At 36.5% G+C, this 15,898-nt stretch overlaps 3 protein-coding genes across 3 annotated transcripts; all 3 read left to right on the top strand.

Annotated features, from left to right (window-relative positions):
- Positions 1-2,807: 2,807 nt before the first annotated feature.
- On the top strand, positions 2,808-3,392 carry LOC123535760 (probable serine/threonine-protein kinase DDB_G0286627). Its single transcript, XM_045318510.1, has one exon. The coding sequence runs from the start codon at positions 2,808-2,810 to the stop codon at positions 3,390-3,392; it is 585 nt and encodes a 194-aa protein (XP_045174445.1).
- Positions 3,393-7,946: 4,554 nt separating this feature from the next.
- On the top strand, positions 7,947-9,626 carry LOC123537227 (uncharacterized). The gene is made up of 2 exons (XM_045320868.2): positions 7,947-8,517; positions 9,042-9,626. Exons 1-2 carry the CDS (start codon positions 7,947-7,949, stop codon positions 9,503-9,505), a joined length of 1,035 nt encoding a protein of 344 aa, XP_045176803.2. The 3' UTR covers positions 9,506-9,626.
- A 2,752-nt stretch (positions 9,627-12,378) lies between these two features.
- On the top strand, positions 12,379-12,894 carry LOC123535761 (complement C1q-like protein 4). Its single transcript, XM_045318511.2, has one exon. It carries the CDS (start codon positions 12,379-12,381, stop codon positions 12,892-12,894), a length of 516 nt encoding a protein of 171 aa, XP_045174446.2.
- The last annotated feature ends 3,004 nt before the right edge of the window (positions 12,895-15,898 follow it).

Below are 15,898 nucleotides of genomic sequence, written 5' to 3'. Positions count from 1 at the left end.
GGTATTAGATGTCCCCATACACCCGGGAAAACGCCATATTGGATCCAGAAAGCCGGATGAATGGAGGTAAGACACTTTTCGTATTTTCCACGAATACGAATTTGCTGAGATAAAGTTTGTTTATTGAGAAAGATCGAAACAGTTGAATTATCCAGCAGTTCCGTCCAATAATCAACTAATGAAAATTCCTGTCTTCTGCATGGTGTTCTTTGAGGGTAGTGACCTTGGGAAAGAAGACTGCTTCTGCTCAATATCTTACAAACCAATGACCTTAGGACCTTGAACGTTTATGGCTGGTCATGTTCTCTATGTGACCCCTATGGTATCTAAAGTCACTATTTAAAAGGTAAAGGTAACAGTCACATCAGATAGAAAAAACCGTTTGTGTTTAATATCTACCAATGCAATGTTGTAGAACCATCAAACGTAGCGAAAAGATTGGTCATTGTCAGTACATAAACGCTATTGTTGTTTAGGTCACTAAATCAAAGGTTAAGGTCACATAAGTCTCAAAAACAAAAGCCGTTCCTGCTTTGGTAGATGACCCTAGTATGTTAAAGATCAAAGTCATAGTGACCTTGGAAAATTTCGTCTGACAGCACATCCTCTGTGTTGTTCTGACATCTCTTGTTATCATTGTCTATGACATCACATGTACTAAGTGAAACTTGTTTTTGGCATTGTAGGAGGACGAAAAGGAACCAGAACTTACTGCTAAACAATCGAAAACGAAGGTTACAAAGTACAAATTGCACATTGGCTGGGTGAACTACCAGAAAGGGAAGTTTCGATAAGTAACATCTAGATATGGCGGTGGCACTCGAGAATTTTTTTATGAGAAGGACGTTTACAGTCTGTTGAAACAATTTTCGAAATGGCAAAAAATGTTTTTCCCTCATGGCAAAAACTGTTTTGGTTTGTTGTCAGAAATGGATGCTTGTCCGAGTACATTTAAGGGTGACAAGATTGAAGCATTTCATGACATTGATGGGAATAAGTGAAGTCTCCATGAACACTTGAGATCAAATGGAATTTATTCTTCTCAGTTTTATGTTTACCTTAGAACAAGGTCATTGGAAATAATTGCTGCCACAGATTAAAAAGGATGAATCTTCTAAAGAGGCCTCTGAAGATGAATCAGGGATGAAAAGCACAATAACACAAGGTATTGAAACTAGACATGAAATTAAAATTTTAAGAAGTCAAGTTTTCTTGTAAATGGAATGAGACCAGGGGAAATATCAATCAAGTACACAAAAGAAAAACAGTCATTGTATGACAACTCTATATCATATTTGAGTTGATATTCCGTGAAAGGATGTTATGAAACGACTTCAAGGAATACAACCTTCGAAGAATACAATCCCTTCCTGTATGGATTTCGGATGGCAAATATGTCAGTTGATGGAATAACGATACACAATGTACTGGAAACAAATGCCAGTGATAACACACAAAATGCAGAACCTAAGTTAGATGAAGTAGTCATATATACTCCCCATGATATACATGGTTTTGAAGCAGCTTGAGGTAAAGATACCGGTACATATTTGGTTCTTGGTGTGGTTACAAGGAATGTCCCGGAAAATCCAGTGATTTATTGGTACAGGGATGGACAGGTTATAAATGTTGGACGAGATTTGCATACTAGTATGCCCCAGACACAGACAGATAGTAGTCTGCCCCAGACACAGACATATACAAGTATGCCCCAGACATATACAGATAGTAGTCTGCCCCAGACACAGGCATATATCAATCTGCCACAGACACAGACATATACTAGTATGCCCCAAACGCAGACAGATAGTAGTCTACCCCAGATACAGAATATACCAGTCTGCCCCAGACACAGACATATACCAGTATGCCCCAGACACAGACAGATAGTAGTCCGCCCCAGACACAGACATACACCAGTCTGCCCAAGAGACAGACATATAGCAGTATGCCCCAGACACAGACAGATAGAAGTCTGCCCAGGACACAGACATATACCAGTATGCCCCAGACACAGACAGATAGTAGTCTGCCCCAGACACAGACATATACCAGTCTGTCCCAAACAGACATATACCAGTATTCCCCAGAAACAGACAGATAGTAATCTGCCCAAAACACAGACATACACCAGTCTGTCCCAGAGACAGACATATACCAGTATGCCCAAGACACAGACATATACCAGTCTGCCCCAGACACAGACAGATAGTAGTTTGTCCCAGACACAGACATATACCAGTCTGCCCAAGACACAGACAGATAGTAGTCTGCTACAAACACAGACATATATATATATACCAGTCTGCCTCAGGTACAGACATATACCAGTCTACCCCAGACACAGACATATACCAGTATGCCCCAGACACAGACAGATAGTAGTCTGCCCCAGATACAGACATACACTAGTCTGCCCCAGACACAGTCATGTACCAGTCTGTCCCAGACACAGACAGATAGTAGTATGCAAAAGACTCAGACAGATAGTAGTCTGCCACAGAAGCAGATAATACATGTGTGCCCAAGAATCAGTCAGATACCAGTCTATCTCAGCCCAAGACAGTCACTAGGGAGGTGAAGACCTTATCTTCTGATGAGATATCAGTTGCACATATTGATTTGCATGATATTGTCTTTGGAAATAAGATAGGAGAGGGATCATTTAGAGAGGTGTATAAAGGCAATTGGATTGACACTGATATCGCTATTAAAAAATTCAAAGTTAAAAGAATGAGGTATTGTAAGAAGCTTTGCGTGAAATTGCTACACACAGCAGAATAAGACATCCCAACATTGTGCTCATAATGGATCTTGCAGTGGCCAAAGACCATCTGTATCTGAAAGCAGAATATTTTAAAGGTTTGAATCTTGATGATGTAATATTTAGTGAGGAAAGTCAGAAACTAGATGTGGGCAAAAAGTGTTCAATTTCATTGCAAATTGCGCAAGCTGTGGCACATCTGCATAACCAGAAACTGGCTATAATTCATCTTGACATCAAGCCAGAAAACATTATTTTTTCAGAGAATGCTGATGTTGTGAAACTGTGCGATATAGCTCTTTCAAAATTAAATACATTAAACAGCACACTGACAACATTCGCAAATCAAAACGAACTTCAGCCCGGAACACCTGCCTACCAAGCACCTGAAATTATTTTGAACCACTCACCTGCTTGTAACAGCACTGATGTTTGCAGCTTGTCATGCATTATATCTGAGGTATTTTCAGAAGAGCAAGTATGGCCTCTAGAGGGAGATTCTCTGAAGGAAATCACTGAACTTATGGAAAAGAAGGAAACACTATACAGTTTCAGAAACATGTTGGAAGATCAGGCTATTCCAAGAGTGGTAAACGTGGTCAGTCGTGGCCTAAAATTACAACAGTGAAGAGCGGCAGGCAGCTATTGAATTTATTGCAGAGTTTAAATCTAGATATATCTCAGTTGTATAGGCTCACATGAGCTTAGTCCTATGTTAGATTTAACGATGTCTCATAGTTGATTGAAATTGTGTGTGATTTTAGCTCACCTGAGCCAAAAGCTCAAGGTGAGCTTTTGTGACCACACCATGACTGTCGTCCGTCAAAAATCTTCTTCTTCCAAACCACTGGGAAAATTTACTCCAATCTTCACAGGAATGATCCTTTGGTGGTCCCCTTTTAAAATTGCCCAAAGAATTGAAATCCATGCAGAATTGTCATTGCCATGGCAACTGAAAGGAAAATCTTTAAATATCTTCTTCTCGGAAACTGTCAGCTTGATTTGAAAAATATTTTGTAGGAATGATCTTTGGATGACTCTACAAAAATTGCCCAAGCCGTTCTATTTCGATAAAAACATGACTGTCTGGGGGCTGAACTTATTTTCCTTATATGTCTCTATAGTAAACTTCAAAAATCTTCTTCAAAACCACTTGGCAGATTTACATCAAACTTCACAGAAATGTTCCTTAGGTTGCCCTGCAATTTTCTCTGGATCTTCATGAAATTTTGTCAGAATGTTTGTCTTGATGAAGTCTAGGTCAAGTTAAAATATAGGTCATCTGGGGTCAGAAACAAGGACAGACGGTGAAATAAAAAAAAAACCCTTGTGTATGCAATAGGGGCTGCATTTTACACTGGATCTTCATGAAATTCAATCAGAATGTTTGGCTTGATGAAATCTATGTCAAGTTTGAATACGAAAGTAGGTCACCAGGTCAAACCAAAGTAAAACCTTGTGTATGCAATAGGAATTGCATTTTACACTAGATCTTCATGAAATTTTGTCAGAATGTTTGCCTTGATGAAATCTAGGTCAAGATTGAGTATAAGGCACATACTAGGTCATCCAGTCAAATAAAAGAAAAACATTTTGTATGGAATTAATCCTCTCCAGGCTTTTCTTAGCACAAATTCTTCAGTCACATTTTAGCAAGATTATTCAGTGTTCTCAGGTGAGCGGCCTAGGGCCATTTCGTCCTCTTGTCTTAATTTCTCAGTGCAATTTTGACAATGTTCCTTTGTTGTTTAAACATTGTAAGCATTATCCTTTCTTACTTTTTAAAGTTTATCTGGTACGTATCCCATAAAATTTACTTCTAGTCTGGCTTCGTTAAGATTGTTTAATTATACTATTGCAAACCATCTGATCAGTCAAAAACATTCGTGTTCTTGAATATTTATTCATCTCATTTTAAAAGGAGACAGGACGTAGACATGCATCAACGGAGGATCAAGTGAGAGAAATGTTACTTCAGGATACAAAATGACGCAATTCAGTTGAATTTTCAGATGGCTTTTTTTTGTTGATTAAGTATATATTTCCTACTTCATTTGAGTAATTTGAGTAATTTTCGTGCGAATGAGAAAACCTGCTTTCATCGTTGGCATGGCGTGATAAAACTTTTTTCAATACACATATAATGTAGCTAATATTGTCAAAATATGAAATTATACTATAAATGCAGTAAAAATATAAATTTTGAAAAAAACAACACTTCTTGGATTTGTTTACATTACTGACCAGTCAGAACGGACAAACATAACCTTATTCCCAGGTATACGATCACATCACCTTACTCCCAGTTAGTTCCAATACTTATTTGATTTGGTGGTCTCTGACCTATAAGGAGGATATTGAGATCTGACGCTGACGTGGTCGTCGCCGCTGTTTTCAGGTTAAAGTTCTACAGCAGGCCTCTCAATATCAGCTTCATATCAATATCTCCTTAACTGTTAATCATATCAACAAACATCACATAAGAATTAGTCTGCAGATTATTGTAAAATACCATCAGAGTTCGGAAGGGTAAAAGCATTTTACATAATTATATACTTGTTGTTTAATTTTAAAGCTTACAGCAGTTGCAAAAATTATGACACAGGTATAACCCATACAAAAAATTCAAATTATAACAAATCATTGACCAGGATAGCGATAAATACTTCTCCAAAATCAAAATTAGTTAACTAATCAAGAAAGTACACTAATTTCAACGATGAATAAGAACAAAGTCATGACCAGACAAGAAAATGAAACTGAAGTCTTTATGGAGTTCTATTCACATTAATCTGCATGGAAAGTTTAAGTGATCCCCTCTCCACCCACCCACCCATCCCTCTCGAAGAAGGAGGGGTATATTGTTTTACAGATGTCTGTCTGTTGGTCGGTCCGTCGGTATGTAGACCATTCGGTTTCCGGATGATAACTCAAGAACACTTTGGGCTAGGATCATGAAAGTTGAAATGGAAGTTGGTCATGACCAGCAAATGGACCATATTATTTTGAGATCAGAAGGCGAAAGGTCAAGGTCACAGTGACCCGGAACACTTAAACAGATTACTCAAGAACGATTGGACCTAGGATCACGAAAGTTGATAGAGAGGTTGGTCATGACAAACAGATGACCCTTATTGATTTTGAGGTCAGTATTTCAAAGGTCAAGGTCAAAGTGACCCGGAACAGTTAAACGGTTTCCGGATGATAACTCAAGAACGCTTGGTTCTAGGATCATGAAAGTTGATAGGGACGTTGGTCATGACAAGCAGATGATCCCTATCGATTTTGAGATCAGTATGTCAAAGGTCAAGGTCACAATGACCCGGAACAATTTAAGCGTTTCTAGACAATATCGTGAGAACGCTTGGGCCTAGGATCATGAAACTTGATAGGGGTGTTGATCCTGACAGCAGATGGCCCCTATCGATTTTGAGGTCAGTATGTCAAAGGTCTAGGTCACATTGATGCAGAACAGTAGAACTTTTTTTGCTAAATTACTAGAGAATGCTTTGGTTTAATATCAGATTTTGATACAGATACACTTATGACTGGTAAATGACCCAAAATTATTGATTTCAGGGCAGGATGTCATATGTCCAGTGTACAGTGACCTAAATATTTTTATGGTCCTTTTGCAGTTACTGAATGGATCAAGGGGGGCGGGGGCATTTCGTGTTCTACGAGCTCTTGTAATTTTAACAACGTGTAAAATCTAGTCATCCTTTAGATTATAAACTACTTGATATTTTAAGGGTATGAAGAACTACAAAAATTACTTTAATGCGGGGGAAAATGAGACAAAATATTACTTTGGGACTGATTTGTATGCAAAAGTTTATATCCTCTGACTCTTAAGTTCCATAATACGTGGACTTTACACTGTGTTTTCAAATATAGTTAAATTATTTATAAAACAGTCTCATGCAAAGAGGAAATACGTGTTTATTTTCAAATCATATGAATAGTTTTACCGGAAATCAGGAACGACGCTGCATTTATTGTGAATTCTAAATGTTGAACATTTCCATGCTGAGGAAACGGATCAAAGGCTGAAGTCGCGTAATAATCAAACTCAATTTATATTTAACACTTCTGTATATTATTGCAGCGGAAGCACATGTTAAGGAAGAGTGATGAGGCGTGGTAAGTCCCACGACTATCTAACAACAAAGCTAGGACTAAGGTATGGAGTACTTAGATATTCAGATCTGTATCTATTGTACTGTTTCAATTACTGGACCAAGAAAGATAGAGTAAAACTGCATATACAGACAGAAAATAATGCCTCCTAAAAATTCCTGTTAGAACTTTAACAGAGACGTTATTTGTACCGCGATGTAGCAGAAGCTGTAAATTGTATGACGATGTATAAAAGGACAGGTCCCCTAATTAAAATATAATACATTGCTATTACTAATATTCGGCGCCATGCATGCGCCAACAAACAGTTCTATCATATTTAATAAAAACTTTTTAATGAAAGATATATAAACAAAATTACGCAAATCGGATACAGAAACATTTTTAGAGCTTCTTGTGCACAGTAGTAGCGGCACATTTTTTCATTGTTAATAACGTACGCAGATATAAGATCGTACTGATCTGCTCTATTTTTTCAAAGAAATGTTAAATAGGGTGTATACAAATCCTGTGACTGAAATATAAAACAGAACACATTCTTAGATGAGCTGATTTATTTTTTTTATTATAATTATTTTTGTAGTAACATGATATTTAAATATTTGTATATTTTCCATATAGTCTGCATGAACATATTTTATTCCCAAATCGCGAAAACTTCAGACAGTTGCAATTTTTGACCGCATTTGTCACATTATCTCATGATCTACGTGAAACTTACAGAATATTTTAATCATCAAGAACGCAACATATGTATGTAAAATAGAGAGTTTGAACATTGTTGGGTTTTTTTCGAAATTTTCTATACCACTTGCCTAAAATAATTTGTCGTGTTCTCGCGTCTCCGCCAGCATAGCAGAACGACAGCGCGGCATGGCAAGAATTAGCCCCCATAAAACTTAGCTTATCAGGAATGAACTCTTTGGTTTTAACCTTAACTAAATAAAGAAACTTGTCTTATCTGTATTCATAACTTGTTCAAAAACTTATGGTCTGAAATTTAATATTTACATTTTCATTACTGAAATCCGACTTTAGAAATATGGCAAAGTCTATACTAGTTATCCAAATACTATGCCTGCTTTTATTTAATGCGGATAAATTTGCTACAGCGGACGCGCACGAAACGACGTCATTATTTGTGAAGAGAGACGAATACAAAAATGATCTTACTCGAATTATTCGCCGTGTCGAAGATCTTGAATCAAGTAATGACGTCATCAAAAGTGAAAATAGAAAACTTCAAGATGAGGTGACCAGTCTAAAGACATTTATTTCATCCCTTGATGCAGAGAACAGGAGAACTGTTTCAGATCTTCAGTCACAAATTTCCGATCTACAAGTTGCGAACAAGCAGAATGAACAGATTATTCAGTCGATAGTTTCAACACTTCAAAGTGACATAAAGGAAAATACGTCGAATTTTCCATCCCAGACATATGCCCTGCAATCTGAAAACAAAGACACTCTGGTCGACATTGCGTCCCAGACAAACTGGACGCAATCAGCTCCGCAGTATGAACAGTTGCACGAGTCGCAGAGGAAAGGTTATCCAGTTACAAACATTTCCGCATCTGGGTTCAAAACTGGCCAGACACAGAAACGACTGACAGGTGAGTACGCAAATATTTCCCATAAACTCTCAAATTCGTTTAGCTGAACACAGCCACACAAGTAGGATTTATGAATCACAGGTGATCTTTTAGAATAGAACCACCAGTCTTTCGAAAACAAATCGAAAGCTTGAAATACGAAAGAACTATTTCCAAACCCATAGAGATAAGCCTTAACAACTTAGCCACTGGGGTCACCTTAGGTCTATACTTCTTTCACACGTCTGTGATAAATATTATCTTCTTTTGATAAAGTTTTGTAATATTATGAGTTGATATGTGTGGTTATTGCTTGTCGCGTATGTTCGACATGTATTTCAAATTATGCGCAGTAGTACATAGTATATCCTTCCGAAACACAAGATATGTTTTCTGAGAATGAATGTCTATTTATTGTTTCAAAATCAGAACCCGACGACGTAAACATGTGACTTGAATCACCCGACATTTTACTATGTTATGATTATGTAATTTATTTTAAATATTATATAAAAAAAAACGTTTTGATTTCTATCAATTTGCAGGGCACAAAGGATATCGCATTACAAGGGCTGAAAACGAAGCAAACATTGCGTTCTACGCTACTGTTGGTAATCATCACATAGAACATGCAGGAGTAAACCAGAATATCATTTTCGACCATGTCATCACTAATTTGGGCAATGCTTACAATAAATATGCCGGGGATTTTAAAGCTCCAGTCTCCGGAACTTACGTGTTTTCAGTAACGCTCATGGCATACAACACGCAAAGCACGCACTACCGTATAGCAAAGAACGGGACAGTTATGGGCAACCTCTACCTTCACGGTAAAGATGGTTCGGACGCTACGTCAGCCATGACCGCAGTTCTTCAGCTTCAGCAAGGAGATGATGTGTCTATACAGAATCTTGATGCCGATAAAAATTTACACGGCTACGCCTACAGCACGTTTTCAGGGTTTCTTCTGCAGCAAGATTATTCTTCCACAGCAATTGTTGGAAAATGATTTTCTTTGAATGTTATCGGACGAAAAATAAATATAACTTTGTAACTTTAAATATATTTTACGGATTTATTACTGTCTTAGAAAATGGAAAGTTTTAAGATATATGATATTTAATTCTTTAGTTGTATTTTGTATTCGCTTTGAATGTTTTTTTTTTCAATGTCATTAATCTAACCAGTGTTCATGATTCCATACTAGGCCGGTTATATGACTAGACAAAATGTTCGAACCTCAAACTTATTCCAAGTTTTATTACTGATTTACAATCTTTAGTTAAGTATACAATACAGGAAAAAGTCCTCAAAAAATCAAAGCCAGACTCTGAAAATTATGTGATATTTAAGGGCAGCTTCCTTTAGATTTTAATTCCACAATGTCTTGCAAATTTATTTATCCCCCCAAAAAATCGATGAAACAAAATATTAGTATATTTCTTTATTCACATGCGTGCATTGGATTTAATAATAAAGCAGTTCAAGATAATAAATAAATGTCTTAACTGTTTATGAATTTCGAGCAAATATTGATATTATAAAGTACCCCGCCCATCTGCAGTAACATTGTGAATACATTTTTGTTTCACGAATTCCCTGTGACTGTTTTTATTCTCTTGTTTCTGACATTGAGATACACATGTCTGGTGTTTAAACGTATTAAGTCCTATGCCGACGAGTCTGTTTTAGAAATATGTATGTATACATTGGTTGATAATTCTGTTCTGAATTTTGACATCTATGCTCTCAATTTTGACACCACAACGCTTTATGACAAAGATGGTAAAATACTAAAGGTAGGCTATCAGTAGGTGCTAGAGATTTCACTGATATTCAAAGAACATATCTATACTTTAGTTTACAAGTATTAGATGTAGACGTTACTTCAGAATTGCAGATGCAATATCTCAAAAATGCGCAAGATTGATATTTTTGAGGATTTTTTCTGTGTTTCATTTCCTTACTGTATATATAACTTATTTCACACCAAAATGTTAATGTTGGAATTAGTTCAACTCCAAAAGTTAAAATGACCGCCTACTAGGTCCACGGTCAATATCAGATCTTGTGGCCAAAATTTAAACAGCTTTATTTCGTGTCTGTTCCATTTTTTTGTCAACTTTTTGAAACTGGCACCAATTGTTTAGCTTGGTCAAAACTATGTGCAGAGGGTGTGACCAAGGTCTCTAGGTCCAAAGTCAATGTCACACTTGGAGGACGGAAGTCAAAATACTTTCTCTCGTGTCTGTAATGAATCGTCTTAACTACTGGAAGGATTTCCGTTCTTGTGACATGAGTTGCTATATTCTCATCAAGACACCGTGCAAAACGCATGATTCAAGTCTCTAGGTTCAAGGCCAAGGTCACAATTTTCACAGAACTTTATTTTGTGTCCACTCCATACATTTTAAAAGAGAAAAAAGTGGAAACTCCACAGGTCGCCCAACAAGACATAAATGAAAATGTTGATGTTGCAGGTTCGGGTTAACTGAGCATGTTTATGTAAGTAGGTAGTGGAAATCGAGCTATCTTCCACGCACTCTAGCCCCGGGTTGAGCAGAACATTTATTCATGTGAAAAGTACAAACATTTAAAGATATATTTGCAGACGTATGCGTGTAACCTTCAAAGATACACAGAGTGCAATCCCACGATAACCGGCGTATGGTCCCCAGCTAAATTAAACCTGTCGACTCAAAGCAAACCAAGGTTGTGAAGGGAACAAAAGAGACTTACATTCTCAGATGATAGTTTTGGTTGTAACACTATTTAACTAAATTAAAAAGATCAAATATTATATTAAACTATCTCGTGGCATTATAAGATTCTGAGCGAAATTGTATTTGTATTCCAAGAAGACGTATTATAATAGACAGACTGACGAACGGACAGACGAGATGCAGACCTATAGTCCATGAAACATGTTTTAAACCAGAAGGGGACTAAATATAGGGGTCACAGAGACATGTAATATTGAAATAGCAAAAAGACAATAGAGTCTGTCTAAACAAGCGTTAGCTTACTTCTTATTCTCATTTCAAACGCAAAACTATTATGAACTCGCCTTATCAGTATTTACCGGTAGGTCATATACAAATGTACTTACGGTCTGCATTTTAACATTTGCTTTTAGTACAGAAATACGAAAAATATGAAAGGGATTATACTATTCAGCCAAAATGTGTTCTTGGTTTTATTCTACATGGATAAATATGGTTTAGCAGACGTACTTGAAAATAAGGCTTCATTGTTGACTGAAAGCCTAAACAAAAACGACTTACTTGATATCGTTCGCCGTATCGAACATCTTGAATCGAACGACAACAACATCAAAAATGAAAACAGAAGACTTCGGCGAGAAGTCACCAATTTGAAGACACATATTTCGTTCCTTACGGCAGAGACAGATAAAGCTGTCTCCGATCTTCAGTCACAAATTACCAAGCTACAAACGAAGAACCAGCAGAACGAAATGTTTATTCAAACCTTACTTTCCACGCTAGAAACTGACATACGTGATCACAAGACAAGTCTATCAAATGAAACAAATGACACGGAACTCGAAACAAAACATCTCCTAGATGACATAGCGCCTGAAATAAACGAACCAAGTGTGCAGAATGAACTGACAGACGATTTGAAGAAAAAGGACTAGAACAACATGAACAATAGAGAAATACCAGATGCAAATCAAATTCCAAAACGATATCTTGGTAATTACTCAAAACCAATAATTACACATATATATGTATGCAGTTTAACTATAAAATAGTGGGAATGGGGAGAAGACGAATACGTCATATATGTTTCATTTTCCTGCGTTATCTTTGTAAATTAAAGTTTGTATGTGTAAACAAATTCAGCAAATTTCTTACTTATATGACAGTTTTTAAAGAACTGATATGTGAAATCATACAGTTAAATATTTTAGATGCTGACGAACAACGCATTGTGCGGAGAGAGAACGAAGTTATTGTCGCTTTCTATGCTACCGTTGGTCAACATCATATTGAACATGCAGGAGCGAACCAGGCAATTGTCTTCGATGACGTCATCACAAATCTGGGAACTGCTTACAGCAAGTATGCGGGAGATTTTAGGGCCCCTGTATCAGGAACCTATGTTTTCTCAGTAACGCTCATGGCATATGGCGGACACACAACACACTACCGTATTGTGAAGAACGGGACGGGGATGGGCAATATCTATCTTCGTGGTCAAGATGGCGCCTATACTTCTTCCGCCCTGACAACTGTGCTTGAGTTAAAACAAGGAGACAGTGTCTCCGTACAAAACATCGATCCTGATGAATATCTTTTCGGGTATGCATACAATGCATTTTCTGGCTTTCTGCTACAACAAGACTTTTCAAATCAAGCTATTGTTGGCAAATAATCAATTTTTTCCAAATTGCTTTTTAATTTTATAATAGCCTAGATCTATATAAAAGACATTAAAAGCAAATAACATATAGAGGATATTTGTTTGTTTCAGTGAAATATCAATTTTATTTCACAAGTGAGCATCAAAAACTGATATTTTCACGAGTGGCGTAGCCACGAGTGAAAATGACATTTTTGGTGCTCATGAGTGAAATAAAATTGATATTTCGCTGAAACGAACAAATTTTCTTTTTATTTCATGTGTAAAACTCTACTTTTGTTGCGTAATTTATAAAATGTCGAAAATCGCGGGAAAGGTCAGCTGAAAGCAGAACACAAATGACGTCATTTTAACGACGTCATCGTTATTATGGTCCCCGGTATTCATAACGCTTGGTATACAATTTGACTTCAATCGCGACGGAGGATCGGAACTAGTTCGGCAAAAACAGTGAAAAATGAAAAATGATAATCTACTGTTTCAAAACTGTGGATTATCACTTTTATTTCACTGAGAAAAACTACTAGTATATCCTTGCCATGAATACATATCCGACCGATCTGAAAACAAAATTTAATGAAAACTGCTGTGAACAAGCACTTTTCTACTTTGAAATGACGCATTTCACCGGTTCAAGATTATTTAATAGTATACAAGTAGTTTTCCGATTGAAAGTAAACTATACCGGTATTTACAATAGCCTACGTGTCCATTATTTCCAACTAAAAGAACAATAAATGTATGGTAGATAGTGCAAAAGTGAGGTGAATTGAAAAATGAAAATTTAAGTCTTTATACATGCAAATACAATTTCTTTTTTAAGCAGCTCCTAAGAATAAGAGATGTCCGCGCAAAGAAAAATACAGAGAAGTTCCTGTTCCATTGATATTCAAAAAGGTCCGATAATGGGATTATAACATCGGTATAATTATAGCCATGCAACCTTCGTTTCGTATATATATGAATTTGATATATAAGACAAAAATTCCGTTCAAGATAAAATTATTTGTTTACAAGTCAAGTTTTAGCGTTTTAATTTTTGCATATTCTAGGTGCTTCAGGTGTCGTAATGTTGACATTACGCTGCACAGTTGAGCAGTTGAAGTAAAAATTTTTAAAATTAGGAAACATTTCAGGGAGACGCATTATTTCTGTACTGTTCATCATGAAACTTGAAATGTGGAATCAATGAAAACAAGACCTCTCACTACTGGTGATGAATACCCCCAGACAGCAGCTTATTGTCAGAGGAACAGGGGTATTGAAAATATGATACAGTGCATTTGTATATTGTACAGTGAGAAAATGTACAAAGATGCACAAAAAATGTGCAAAACTGTATAAGATCTCCAAATTTCATAGATGTATCTTAAAAAGAAGAAAAAAGGTCAGTAGGTCAAAATCAAGGTCACTGAAAGTTAGTAGGTCAAAATCAAGGTCACTGAGTCAGTTTTGAGATGTATGTTCAAAACTGTACATGTAGTCCAAATTTTATGAAAGAAGAAAGTAGGTCAGTAGGTCAAGGTCATGGTCAAGGGACCATGTAATCACTCAGGGTCATCAACTATTTATACTCAACAGTATATGAAATATGTTAGAAAACTATTGAAGTTTTTTTCCAATATAACTCGTGAGTTCGATCCTCGGGCGGGGCTATGTTCTCCGTGACTATTTGATAAACGACATTGTGTCTGAAATCATTAGTCCTCCACCTCTGATTCATGTGGGGAAGTTGGCAGTTACTTGCGGAGAACAGGTTTGTACTGGTACAGAATCCAGGAACACTGGTTAGGTTAACTGCCCGCCGTGACATGACTGAAATACTGTTGAAAAACGGCGTTAAACCCAAAACAAACAAACATACTATTCATATTTTAAACAAGGTCATATAGCTTCGTGAAAATCATTCAAATGAACGTGCTTCCCAAATGCTCAAGTAATAATAACAAGGTTTAATTAAAGTCTGGCATACAATGACTGAGAAATAGTGCGAACAAATGTTTTCCATATATATACATAGGAAGAAAAAATTAATAAAAGGGCCATAACTAAGTGAAAAATCATCCAAATGGACCCGCTTCGCACATGCTTAACTAGGCTTGGTACTGATAATAATTACAAGGTTTGATGGAAATCTGGCAAATAATTGCTGAGAAATAGCCCGGACAAATTTTGTCTACAGATGGACAGACGAACGGACGGACCGGAATCCAGTATATATAAAAATGACTGTTAATATTTACTATTGTATTGTACACATGAAAATGGCTTCAGCCTGAATTTTTTCTGCAATTAACAATTAAGATGCACTGCTACCTAAATTCTTAAATCACTCAACAGAAGATAGTGTACGCATTATAGCAAAATTATGCTAAAAAAGCACTATAAAAATACGACAAAAATGTTGTTACATAAAAGTTATTCGTCCCTAAATACACAATAATATAAGCCGAATGATTAATATTATTATTATCATTATCATTATTATTAAAATTAAGATAATGCGATTAACCATCTGCATTCAGTGACAGATGCCCAACAATGTATTGTGCGAGATGATAGAGTGGGCGGTCTCCGTCTGGACCGGTTGCGGAGTTTATATCAAGAAATTTATAATGAAAATGACATGTTATTGCAACTACAAGCTACCTACAAATCCTTTCAAATCCTACACACGTTTTGTTAAATGTAATTATTTGTACATCTGTACTTGTATATGAATTAAGGCATCTGTACCGTTGAAAACAAACATTATATAAATGAGTCGAAATAGAAGTCTAAACGTTGACATACATTTAAAAAAATTGACTTTATTTTTGCTGCGCAACAAGGTTAGAACTAAATGTCCTGTTATATATGTACAGTGTGACTACACAAAAGTTGCAAAGATATCCGTGCCTTGTTTGAAATCAAATTTAGTCCACCAGAGTCACGGGTGTAGAATAAATGAGCCGCGCCATGAGAAAACCAACAGTAGTGGGTTTGCGACCAGTATGGATTCAGACCAGCCTGCACA

This window comes from Mercenaria mercenaria, chromosome 17, assembly GCF_021730395.1.
Source record: "Mercenaria mercenaria strain notata chromosome 17, MADL_Memer_1, whole genome shotgun sequence".
Lineage (NCBI taxonomy): Eukaryota > Metazoa > Mollusca > Bivalvia > Venerida > Veneridae > Mercenaria > Mercenaria mercenaria.
Note: the sequence above shows the minus strand (reverse complement) of the source record. Positions and strands in the feature narration are given on the sequence as shown.